General features: G+C 42.1%; 1 protein-coding gene across 2 annotated transcripts in view; it reads left to right on the top strand.

Annotated features, from left to right (window-relative positions):
* SLC26A5 (solute carrier family 26 member 5) overlaps positions 1–13,484 on the top strand; it is a 34,087-nt gene that overhangs the window by 2,975 nt on the left and 17,628 nt on the right. For both annotated transcript variants that reach the window (XM_083399654.1, XM_083399653.1), the window contains exons 2-6: positions 6,630–6,830; positions 7,259–7,398; positions 8,853–8,963; positions 9,908–10,086; positions 10,834–10,998. In XM_083399654.1, the coding sequence (XP_083255780.1) occupies positions 6,676–6,830; positions 7,259–7,398; positions 8,853–8,963; positions 9,908–10,086; positions 10,834–10,998 (750 nt within the window). In that variant the 5' untranslated portion in view covers positions 6,630–6,675. The remainder of the gene's footprint in view (positions 1–6,629; positions 6,831–7,258; positions 7,399–8,852; positions 8,964–9,907; positions 10,087–10,833; positions 10,999–13,484) is intronic.

Raw genomic sequence — 13,484 nt, 5'->3', positions numbered from 1 at the left:
CAATATTTCCCTCAATATGCACCAATATTTGACATAATTCCAAGATGAGTAAGGATGGAGCCGGAATGCACTATACTAGACAGGAAAAGTGGAAGCCCAGAATTATCAACATTACCCAGAAATCACAGTCCTGTTCTCCATTTCGACCAACCAGGCAAGGGATGGCAAATCTGCGGCCCTTCAGATGCATTTAGGTTCCAGCTCCCATCAGCCCCGGCCAGCATGGCTAATGGTCAGAGATTATGAGAGCTGGTGACCAGCATCATGGCTCAGTTGCTAGAGCATGAGACTTAATTTCAGGGTCCTGGGCAAAAGATTCCTGCATTGCTGGGGGTTGGGCTAGAATACTCTCATCCCTTTGAACACTACAACGAAAGAGAGAGTGAGTTAGGCTTGAACTAGACAAAGGGTGGGGAAGGGGAGAGATAGTTAGATCCTCTAAGCCAGGCATGGCCAAACTTGACCCTCCAGCTGTTTTGGGACTACAACTCCCATCATCCCTAGCTAACAGGACTAGTGGCCAGGCATGATGGGAATTGTAGTCCCAAAACAGCTGGAGGGCCAAGTTTGGCCATGCCTGCTCTAAGCAATATTATTTGCATTATTCTGCCATTGAAAGGAGAATACATGCCCTTTTCTCATCTTGTTATTGGCATGTGCCTAGTTCACCTCTGTATGTTCCCATCAGCAAGCCAATATTGACTCTGGAATGTGAACTTGGCTAGAAACTTCATTTGCTCTATGAACCTGCCAAGCTAAATGGGTTGGTCAGGTCAGTCTTCAAGCCAGTGTCAGCATGAGGAACACCACGGAACATCAAGAAAATTAACAAGTCAGACCTCTCACTCTTTTCTCAGAGGGGAGCCTGCAAGCCATTTATGCCAAGAACTGGAACCATCGCTTATCTAAATGAATAGTGGAAAGACTTAGTGCCTTGCAGGTTATTGAACTGTTTAATCAACTTGGCACATAAGAAACACGTGGTCCACAAATGGGCATTAGTGACCTTTTAAAACCGAACCTTTCCCTAGAACAAACACATACACTGCTGATAGCATACTGGGACTCTTAGGGACAAAATCGTTTAAGGAAAATGCAACTTTGGAAGTGAACATTCATTGCATTTAGACATGAAATGTCAGGTCATTGATAGCTCATTTTAAAGATCAATAATGATTCTATCTAGATAAGTTGTTGTGTCAGTCTCTTGCAGCAAAATGATAAGTATTGTGACACCTTAAAAACTAATACATTATGGCACAAGCTTTTGTGGACTGTAGTTCTCACCAAATGCATGAAATACTATCCTGGGTTGCAAGGGTTTATGTCTGTGTATATGATTTTTTGGGGGGTGGTAAATAGTGCGGTCAGAAGGAAATAGTACAGGTGGTGATATTTATGCTATAAACAGTGGCCATTCAAACCCACATGCACCAGTTGTGTTGATAACACAGATATCCTAGCTTTGATAAGCCCATTAACACATGTAGTATGATAAAAATCCATTGTGAAAATTCATTCCACAAGTGATTGCATTGAGTCTCTTGATATATTGCAATTAAGCAGTTAAAAGTTGTTGTCAATTATTTAAAATAACTCATGGCAGAAAAGGAGTACATTTTTTAAAAAAATCTGGTTTAGTCAGGGCTTGAATGGGGCCTGTGGTTTCTTCTCAGTTATAGAAGTTAAGAGAAGTACTTCTGTGTGAAAGTTCCAGAGATCATGGCCTTGGCGATTATCTTGGGTGGAGTTCAAAATTTTCCATAACTGCATTGTGACCTAAAAGTGTTCCATGAGTGACCTGTGATAGATACTTTGAAATAAAATATTTAAAATAAAATAAACTGGAATTTCCTGCCTGTGAAAACAAGGGTTGTTAGCTTGGGCTAAGACTCTAGAATGACCAACATGAGTCCTCCCAGCTATGTAAACATACCCTAATGGGAGAGGCTAGGCTGAGGCTGTGTGATGATGGGTCTGTGACTCTTCTGGGCATACCAGGAAAGGCCAATCATCAGAACAAGTAACTTGACTGTGAATTGACTCAAGAAGGAAGTGGCTTGGGGACAAGGGGCTGAGGGTTTGCTGTTGAACTGCATCTTTCTATCATTTTTCTTATGTGATTTTGATGCACTACATAGAACATCATGTGTTAGCACGCAGTTGCCATGACTTTCACTGCAGTAGAAACTGTTAGTGGTTTTGTGCACCCTTGGAGATTTGGTCTAGATGGAGCAGAAAATGCAAATATTTGACCATAAATATCTGGGTACCTTGCTGTCTGACCTTTTATGCTGCTCATATTCTACTGCTCGTGCTCCAGAATAATATTATGAAGAGTTCATTCTGGCATATTTGCTGTGCAAGGCTTTCCTAATCATTGTTTATACCAATGGCATTGATGCTTCATATGTTGCTGGTGTGCTTACACAATGTCCCCAGGCTATAGTTTGCTTTTGTTTTAACTGGGGTTGGGTAAAGTGTGCACCTGAACATGCACTCTACAAATTCGTATTCAGGAATATAGATGTCTAGCATGCATATCAGAGGCAGGTTTAGCTGCAGCTCCCTATGAAGTGAACACTCAGTGGCGAGCCTTGATTTGATGGTACAGTGGTGCCCCGCAAGACGAATGCCTCGGAAGACGAAAAACTCGCAAGACGAAAGAGTTTTCCGTTTTCTGAGTTGCTTCGCAAGACGGATTTCCTTATGGGCTTGCTTTGCAAGATGAAACGTCTTGCGCCTTTTTTTTTTAAACCACCAATGCATTCCTATGGGAAACTGTCAATACACATTGGTGCTTCGCAAGACGAAAAAACTCGTAGAATGAAAAAACTCGCAGAACGAATTAATTTCGTCTTGCGGGGCACCACTGTATTCAATATGTAAAGCAGCCCTAGTACACACAAATTGGATGAAATCTGTGGAGCTTTCAAAATAATTCAGAAATGCATTTGGTACACAGAGTCCACATGCATAAAGGGGTTTGCCTTGATTAGGGTTCATTTTCCTGACAATCCACTCTGGGAGAAAGAGGGTCCCAAACTGGATCCACTAGATAACTGTACTATCTGATGCCTTCATGAATTCAAACCAGGGATTTAAAGTGCCATCTTTGAGGATGGTTCTGGTGTCCCTTCATCCTACCAGTTCAGTGTTGCTCAGGTGCTAAACTTCAGTTTCTGCATTCTGCATAGTTAAGTTCCAGTTCCTCTTGTTTTGGTAAGCAGATGCAGCAACCCACAGTCAAAAGGTAAACTTTACATGAGTATAACTGCAGTTAACTAGAGTGTTGTTTTGAAAAAAATCTACCGTATATGCCCTAAGAATCTATAAAAGAGTCATGTTTTACATCATATATGATGTTAGGCACAGGAAACATCAAATTATGTCTGAAACTTTCAAGCAGTTAAAGGAGGTCGTGAGCGTGCTCTTCCTTTGTAGTCAAAAGTTGGCAGTTTTTAAATTTTGTGCCTGCATGGCAACGGAAAAAGGTGCCAAGTTCAAAAAGGGCTGGTTTTTTATTTCAAAGGAAGAATTGGGAGCACACTTAGAATGCACTTCTGATTGTTCTGTCACAAGCTCAGCTTGAATTCAATGCATGTCTCCAAAAGCTCTTCCTTTGAACCCCTACCTCAAGCCACGTTTGCAAAAGGAGACTCGAGAGGGCACACTCCTGATTCTTTTCCTTTGGAAATTGCATTTGTGATGTCCGGCAATCAGGGCTGGCCGGCCTATGAAGTGGACTGAGGCATCCACCTTGGGCAGCAGAATCCCAAGCGGTGGCTCCCCCATGGGCATCACACCCAGCCCTGCTGCTGCTGGAGAAGTGATGCCTTCTTCTCCTCACTTCTCCTGTGGCAAGGGGTGGGGACCCTGCCCGCACCCTGTCATTGCTAGATAAGGAAGGAGAAGTGGCTGCAGGTTTCAGCGAGATCTTGCAGCCCTTCCAAGAGATCTTGCCAGAACCCAGAAGCTGCAGCCATGCAACCCTGATAAGCAAGACTTCAGTGGGACGGGGAGGCATCTTCTCTCTGAGCAATGAGAAATTCCTGGAGCAGCACTTCTGCATTTAATTTCCAATCTATTATTACTACTTTATTTCTATACAAACAACTATATTAAGGTGGTGTACAGAATCTCACTTAACCAAAAACATGAGAAGAAAGCAGTGAAAACTTCTTGCGTTTTTGTAGTATTTTCTTTATTTACAAATATACAAACAAAGCATGTGGAGACTGAAACGTTACTAAAGGGCAGCAGCTCTTCCACCTTACATCAGGTTCCCAGAGAGTGGCCTTGTAACCCTAGATGCCTTAAGCCAGCTCCCCACTTATTTCTTCAAATTGTCATGTGCTCTTTTCCACCAATGCATCCCTGGACCACCCTCTTAGGTGAAGGAGTGTCAAATTCTCCAAATTACCACAGGGATGTCATTCAAAAACAATGAATTTCCCCTAGCTACCAGCAGACCAGCACCTAACTAATAGTTTCCATTGACAAAAAGCCACCAGTTATCCTGGGCTGTTAGTCTAACAAAGGCATATTCAGACACATGGCTGCTATAACAATATTTTGTTCTTTGGGAAGCAAAAGGTGAGCTTGCTTTTATATACAGTATCTCCAGGTGATATAACTCTGCAGTATGCATCTATTCTTCTAACACTTTCAAGTTGATAAGTGGCAAGAAGCCCTTTCAAAGCCTGACTTATCAGTCACATTTAAGAGCCATCAGTTATTAAGTCTTTGTGTTTGGTCTCTTGGATACACCCAATAATTCTTACTAGGCAGGTAAGTATTGCTGTAGCTTTTATGCTTGTCTGTTAAGTCTTTTCAGGTGTGCACTGAGATTGCTCAAGAGCAGCTTTTCATTCTTTGTTTTCCTTTATGGGAACACAGAGGGGCTGCTTTTTTCCCATCCCCAAATATTGACTTTGCTTCAGAACATCTATGCTATGGTGTATTATTGTGATATCCCAGCATTGTGTATATTGGGAGGGGAGATTCCTGACAAACTGTTCTCAATTCAGGTAGGTAGCCGTGTTGGTCTGACGCAGTAGAAATATATATAAAAATTAAAAATAAAAAAAAATTGTCCAGTAGCACCTTAGAGACCAACTAAGTTTGTTCTTGGTATGAGCTCTCAATTTGTTCATTCAATAAATTTCTATAACACACTTCATCAAAAATAACCTTAGGGTGGTTTACATACATAAAATTATTAAAGCTACAAAACAGAATAACACATTAAAACTGGTATTAAAATCCATAGCCAGCCAATAGCAGCAACCAATCCCCCATTACAAATGGGCAGGACTGATAAATTGCCCCCAAATATCTTGGTGAATAAAGATGTCGTCAACTGGCATAAAAAATCATGTAGTGTTGACACCATAGTGATGGGAAAGAGTACTATTCCCGGCTACCAGAGAAAAGACCCTATAAGTCACTGCCCAATGTGGCACAGTTACTGGTGGGACCTTCAGAGTGGCTGATCCTGCGGATCTTGGAGCCTGAGCAGGTTGATATTTACAACATAAGGGAAGGTTGCTGCCAGACATAGGCATTTATTTATCTTTTCATATGGTCATGCCCACTTCTGGCAATGAGTCCTGCCTATACCACAATTTTGTGTGTCCCCAAACAAGTTGCCTAAATTTGGGAGAGGTGCTTGTGTGACAGAATAGCTCTAAAACCACCAGCCACCTGGCCTTCCCCACAAGAGTCACCCTCTGATATTATCTGCTAAAAGTTACAAATAGAATTAAAGAACAGTGAGCATATTTTGATCCTGGGGGAGTGAATTCATAGTACTTTCACCCATAAGCCCATTGCTGGTTGGTTTTCTTCATTTCAGCAGCCTAATTTAGATGTGAAAAGTCACATTTCTTGTTGTCATTCAACAGTTGTGAGATAGAAACCCTTGATGATCTGGAAATCTCCCTGAGATCTACCAGTAAGTCTATCATCTGCCTGCTTCTGCCATAGTAGGGGCATCTCTGAGATGTCCAGGGAGAAGGCTTACAATGATCTTTTGCTCTGCCTGTCTTCTGATGTTGCATGGTCTCAGGGGGTGGGTGTGGAGGAACAGGACATTCTGGTTGAACCGTAAACTAGTGTGTTTCCTGCTTGGCAGGGGGTTGGATTCGATGGCCCTTGTGGTCTCTTCCAACTCTATGATTCTGTGATTCTATTCTAGTGTGTGATGGTGACTTTGTGGTGTCACCCACACTCCTGGGTTCTCTCTCACAGAGCAGTTGTTCTTCCGTAGTCCATGTGGAAAGAAGAGACAGGTGTGTGGTGATTGCAGTGCCCTTCTTCCTCCTTCAGTCTCCTAGTTCTTCGGTCTCCTAGTTCTTCAGTCTCTCTCTCTCAGGATAGTTGGGCTTGTATGGCCCCAGGAGAGGGAAGAGTCTAGCTGAAGCAAGAGTAGACTTGTGCTCCCTCCCTCTCCTGGCTCTCTCTCACAGAGAAGTTGGTCTTGAAATAACCTCTTTGTGGGGTAGAGGGCCCAGGAGTAGGTTTGTGTCTCCTCCTTTCTTCATATGAAAGTACTCTCAGTTATTATCTTCTGCAGAAGCAAGCACTTCTTTAAATTGTCCTTTTAAAAAATGCTTATATTTTGATAGCATCTTCAAGGAGCAACTCTTCAGTTCCCTTTCCCTGAAATGTACTATGGAACATGCTGTAGAGGATGAAACTTGCCATGTGTTGGACCAGAGATACTGTGTGGAAAGGCACGTATATAATCAAGGGACCCTACAAAAGCAACTGCACAAGAAGGAGAAGACCTCTCTGCCTCTTGCTCAGAAGATAGCACGTTCTTGTCGGTAGGACATCTTAGCTATTTATGCAGTCAGTAGATTAATTGGTATGGATGCCAAATTGCCCTTCCATTCACAGAAGGGCTCCTTCTGTTCATGGGAGGTTCTTACTGGCAAAATTGGGTTTGTGTGAAAGCATTTTTTAGATTTCCCCCTGTAGGCCCCAGAGTCACCTCCCACACTGTTCTGGAGAAAGTTAGCATGTCAGAGGGAAGAGCATAATCTTCTAATGTGCTGGCATTCCACTGTCAAAGAGTTCTTTAAAATAAAAGGTAGAGAAGATACAAGGACTCATTCTGCATTCTCATAGTATATACAATATATTTCCTATGATTAAGGTATTTTCTGCCCGTACACAATAAATGCACATTTTGCCAGTTACTTTCAGCTGATACAACTTTTTCTCTCCCCGCCCCCTCTCTTGTATTTTTCAGTTGCTCTTCCAAGAAAGCCAAATCTGTTCTGTGTAGTTTTTTACCTATTTTTACATGGCTCCCCCGCTATCCAGTGAAGGAGTATTTGCTGGGAGACATTATCTCAGGAATAAGCACAGGGGTCATGCAGCTTCCTCAAGGTCAGTGAAATTTAACTTTTAAACTTTATTCTTCTTTTTGGAATCTTCAGAACAGCCTTGAGTGATCTTTTGGGGACACTCAGCTTCCAGCTGATTGTACAGTCACTTTTCATGAGGGTGTCACATGCCTTCTGGGGATGCATAATGCAGTACACCTCATATGTCAATCAACTGAGGTGTTGCATTCATCTAATGGGAATAAACCTCCTCAGTTTTCACAACGGAAATATCTTGTTTAAAAGTCCTCCTGTATGAAAATTGTGTATTTCTGTAATAAAGTCAACAATTTTGTCATCATAATGACTACCCTTTGAGGGTAGTGCATTTAACTAGTGCATTCACACTAGTTGTTAAAACATGTCAGGCTTCGCAGTTGATGGCCTGCAGTAGTGAGTGAAGCTATTTTGCTGAATTAGTTTAATATCCATCCTTTATAGGATTTTTGGTGACTCTTAATGTGGCACGCGGGTGGCGCTGTGGGTAAAAGCCTCAGCGCCTAGGGCTTGCCGATTGAAAGGTCAGCGGTTCGAATCCCCGCGGCGGGGTGCGCTCTCGTTGTTCGGTCCCAGCACCTGCCAACCTAGCAGTTCGAAAGCACTCCCGGGTGCAAGTAGATAAATAGGGACCGCTTACTAGCGGGAAGGTAAACGGCGTTTCCGTGTGCTGCTCTGGCTCGCCAGAGCAGCGATGTCATGCTGGCCACGTGACCCGGAAGTGTCTCCGGACAGCGCTGGCCCCCGGCCTCTTGAGTGAGATGGGCGCACAACCCTAGAGTCTGTCAAGACTGGCCCGTACGGGCAGGGGTACCTTTACCTTTACCTTTAATGTGGCAAGTCCCGATGGCACACAGACTTTTGACTCCACAATCTATACCACCATCAGATTATGTCCTTATTTTAGTACATGTAAGCAAGCAGAATAAATAATTAAGCTGAGTGAACAACAGATGTGCAGTTTTTCATGCAGAATAGTTCCCCCTCTTCTTGCCATTTTTTCCTTTTGCTCTCCCAGAGTGAATTCAAATCTGAGTGAATATTGGACTGGCTGATTCTAAGAAGACTCATGGGAGCAATTCCTACATAAAAGCATATACTAGTTGTATTTTAAGGACTAGCATGTACAGGCTCTAAGGCTAAAATTGCCCCCTGCCCCTGCTCCGATGAGGTCTGCTTGCCTTCCCCAGTTGCTACCTCATTGGCAAGTGGAGCAGGGCAGAGGAGCCCTGGGAGCTGGTTGATGGTTCAGTTTGGGTTCACCACTTTCTTCTCTTCATACTGTCCTGCTAGTTATTGATGAAGGATGTATTGGGGTGGGGGAGACTGTACATTGTGATTGTCTGGGCACAGTATCTGTTACCAATGTGGCATGTATATGAACATTTTTTTCATTTGAATAATTAGTGTTGAATCTGAGTTCATTTCACCAATGCTTCTCTCTCTCTCTCTCTCTCTCAGGATTAGCTTATGCATTACTGGCAGCAGTACCCCCAGTATTTGGCCTATATTCTTCATTTTATCCGGTCTTTCTGTACACTTTTTTTGGAACTTCCAGACACATATCAATAGGTAAATATTTTAGCATGCAAACGTTTGTTTTCTTTAAAGGTCAGGTTAACAAAATGCACTTCTGCATCAGAAACTGTTAGATGCAACCCCAGATGAGTATTGCCCACTGTTCCATCTTCTTACTAGATACCATTTTTAAAATTTTGAAGTCAAAACTACTTATATTCATCATGCCAAAGTCACAGCTGCAGCACGAGGGCACAGAAGTGGCCCATAACCTCCATGCATCAACTGCTGCCCCAACATTTATTTGGCCCCATCTTAACTATGGCAATGGTTGGAAAGATGAGGTCCTCCAGATGTTGATGGATTCCAGCTTACATCAACCTCAGCCAACTTGGCCGGTGGTCACGGATGATGGGAGCTGGAATCCAACAATATTGGGGGGAGCAGAGTTTTTCCATCACTTGTACGTCCTTAGACAGCTCACTTTTGTGCCATTTTAATTTCATTGTGTGTCAAATGTGATCACTTTTAATGGCTTGTAATTCAGCAAAGTTTCTGTGAGAACCAGGGTAGTGCAAATAAGTGTGGTGCTTTGAATACTCAAATGCTATATAAATGATGATGATGGTGATGATGATTAGCAAATATATTTTGCCTTGTTTTTGTCAACTCATTTTCAGTAACTGAAAGCTTCTCATTGGCATTTGAATTCCTGTGTTGCAGGGCTTTGGACTAGATGGGCCCTCAGAGTCCCATCCAACTTTACAATTCTATGATTCTATGACATTGATGGAAATATTAATTCAGGCCCATAAAGTGGTGTTGGTGTGTGTACTTGTGTGTGTGTGTGTGTGTGTGTGTGTGTGTGTGTATAACTGCAATAAGGAAGATGATTAAATTTTCTTTTCAGACGCTGAAATATATGTGATCTAGCAAAAACATGTAGGCTTCCCTGGTAATAATAAACATGTATCTCCCCTCAATCCACACTCTTGCAGGAACCTTTGCTGTAATCAGCCTGATGATTGGTGGAGTTGCTGTCAGAGAAGCCCCTGATGAAATGTTTGCCAATACGTACACCAACTCTACTAATAACACAGATCTTGAAAACAGTGCCAGAGATGACATGAGGGTGAAAGTAGCTGTTGCAGTTACCTTGCTCTCAGGGATCATACAGGTAACATCACTGTTGGTCTAGGAGCAGTTTTGAATATTGCTGCCCAAAAGATTTTAATATTGCTGTGCGGAACTCCACCTGAGTAAGCCCCTGGTTCATCCACCTGGTTTTCCATTCAGGATCTAAAATGGCATGGGATGTATCCTTTCAACCTACATTTTGGGGAAGTAGCTTCAGTCTGTGTTTTCGTGTTGGGCTGTGGAGTGAGGAGAACAAGGTATGCTGTTCTAGACTTACTGGCAAGTAACCAGGTCACGTAGTAAGCACAACTAGGTAGACTTTGTTCTCCTTTAAAAATAACATTTTATTCCAAGAAACATATAACTTGTGTTGCTTTCATTGGTCACATGGAGTGGCAAAGAAGTATGGAAGAGCTCGGGAGGTCTCATGACTTCCGGAAATCCTCGCAAGCCACCTTGGTTATAGGTGTCCTGTTATCACTTCATCCAACTTAAAGACAATAATTATTCCCTGCTTTCCTAAGACTTCTGCTGTTTATGCTTGCCGCTTCTATAACCACACACTGTGCAACCCACCGGAACATGCAAATCACACAAGTATTAGACCTGGCAATCTTGACATGCTTCAACACTTTGGGCTGGGAGGTGTAGGAGGAGGTCTGCATGGTTGGCAAGAGGTAACTTTGCTCTTGATGCAGTGTGCTGAACTTGGATTCTCTATGATACTGTCCTGTGCTGGCTTTTAAATGATGATTCCTTGAACATGGCTCTTCTCTCTTTTCATTAGTTGTGTTTAGGACTCCTTCGATTTGGATTTGTAGCTATTTATCTTACGGAGCCCCTGGTCCGGGGATTCACCACTGCTGCAGCTGTCCACGTCTTTACATCCCAATTAAAGTATCTGCTTGGAATTAAGACTAAAAGGTTCAGTGGACCCCTCTCCTTTCTTTATGTAAGTAACTATATCTGGAAGTTAAAGCACAAAAGGACCATTCCTTCGTGTTTAAAGCCAGTTGGGGTTATAAAGTCTCTAGATTCACTGTCCATATCCACAAAGAAATATTAACCAGCTTTCAAATGGATCACTCATGGGTTTTGCCAGGGAATCTTTTCATTTTGTGAGGTTCCTCAGAATCTTCCCTTTCAGATCCTTCAGGCACCTAGAAGTGAGGGAGCAATGATGATTTCACCAGTGAAAGTTTATAGACTGTAGTGTAGACACAACCTAAAGAAAGACAGATTTTTCAGTACTCTGAAATAGTTATGTCAGTTATAAACATATAGCCTTCTGCTTTTGCTTCCTTTTCTTTGTAATGGCCACTAGCATAGATGGCTTTAAAAATAGAGTGGGCAGAGAATTGATTGATCAGTGGCTATTTAATATGACAGCTATATGGATCTTCAGTGTTCAGCGGTGGTACACATCTAAGTACCAGATGGTTTTTCATACCGTTCACTGCTTTCAGAAGGCATTTGAGTTGAAAAGCAAATGATACATCTTCAAATAAATAAATCTTCAAGGGCATTTGTCTGGTCCCTCCTGGCATTGGTCTGCTCCAACAAGGCAGTTTTAATTTTAGTGTGCCATTGCAGACTATGAAGAAGTCAGATATTATTTGTGGCCAATTACTGAGCTGACACTGATAGGTCTCGTATATAGCTTATATTATAGGAAACTATGTTAGTGTCAAGGCCAGTATACCTTTTGTTGGCAGCATACGAGCCCAAATTACCACTTTTTACACTGCAGCTGAAAAGAGGCAAGAGGTATGTGTATATAATCTGTTCCATAAAATCCATGCAGTCAGTGTTAGAAAATAAATATGTGAAAGCTAGGAGCTAAATGGCACCTTAAGCCTAAGTTATGGGCACAACAATGGAATGTCTAGGTAATTTTTTTTAATAACAAGAATAGAAAGCTGAAAATGAATGAACTGCAGCTAAAATATCATGTTCATTTTTCACATGTTCTAGTCCTTCCCCTGCCCACCCCCCTAATATTCTTAAGAGGGTCTTTTCTCCAGTCTTTAGAGAGTAGCTGGAAGTTCCTCCTTTCCTTCCACTGCAGTTTTAATCTGAAATCTTAGGTGCAGTACAGAACTCAGAAACAGCTCGCACTAATGTAATTCCCTGTCGCATAATGCGCCTAGAACAATGGGAGTTTCGAACTCTGCCTGCAGCTCTTTTGCCCCGGGTGAAGATTCCCAGCTTTTTGGGAGGAGGAGTAGAAGAATTGCAGACAATGCTGAACCTTGAGAAGGATCATAGCTCAGTAGTAGAACATCTGCTTTGCATTCAGAAGGCCCTGGGTTCAACCCCCAGCATCTCCAGTTAAGGCTGGAAAATAACTGTCGGAGCTGCTGCCAGCCAGTGTAGACAATACTGAGCTAGGTGGACCGGTGGTTTGACTTTGTACAAGGGAGATTCCTCTGTTCTTCCTCCCCAACGCCCAATTTTCTGATAGCCACCAGAAATGTAGATTGGCCCTTGACTGATAATTCTTCATGCTGCTCAGAATCGGAGACCATTGTTATGCTGGGTGATAGTGCCCTTCAGATGAAAAACCATTTAATTAGACAATTGGCAAGCAAAGCACTGCAAATCTACTTCCATAAAATCCCCACATTCCTGTGTATCTTCTGAAGTCATTTCCGCCCCCACCCCCCAGACAAAGTTCTACCAATCATAAATGGCTCAAGGGACATGCCTTTGGTGTTTTTGCTAAGGTTTGAATCTGGATTTTTTCCAGTAGAAATAGCAGCTTACTTGTGTCTCTTTAATTATTGGATTACAACAGTGTAAATGACAGAGGAAGAGCTATCAAGATTTGTCAGTATAAACAAATGCAAACCAATTCCCCAGAACAGATTTCTTGATATTGGAGAACAGTCAGAGTGAAGCAATCATATGGCTTTTCTGTAAGTTACTTTCCAAGAACTAAGATACCAGTAGCAAAATAATATTTTAAAACAGAATGAGGGAATACATGTGTCCAACACAGTTTGGGTCACTGAAGAATAGCAGTGGGGAAAAATAAACTGATTTAAGCAAATTGTCACATAGAAAAGCCTTTACTAAGAATCTAGTAGTGTCCTTCAGCAGCCTTACATGGGTGATATCAGACTAACCTGATTTACTTTCTACAATTGTATTTGCAGACAGGGATTTATTTAGGATACCCCAACTCTATGCAACTTTTGCTTTAGCATTTCTGAGGCTGTGTGAAATATTTTTCTTGAAGGCCGTAAGCGCTAGTCAAATTGGCAAAACACAAATGCACACAAGCCACCATTTTTGTTTTCAAGTAATAATAGTGAGGGAGTGGCTTTCTTCACTCTGGCAAAATGCCATTCATATTTATGTGAAAGTAGTAAAACCTGGTTAAGCGAAACTTCATTGTGTTAATGGTTTTAACATTATTCATACATTTTAGGATTT

This window comes from Podarcis tiliguerta (assembly GCF_965153285.1).
Source record: "Podarcis tiliguerta genome assembly, chromosome: 10".
NCBI classification, from domain to species: domain Eukaryota; kingdom Metazoa; phylum Chordata; class Lepidosauria; order Squamata; family Lacertidae; genus Podarcis; species Podarcis tiliguerta.
This window is presented reverse-complemented; position numbering and strand designations above follow the sequence as displayed.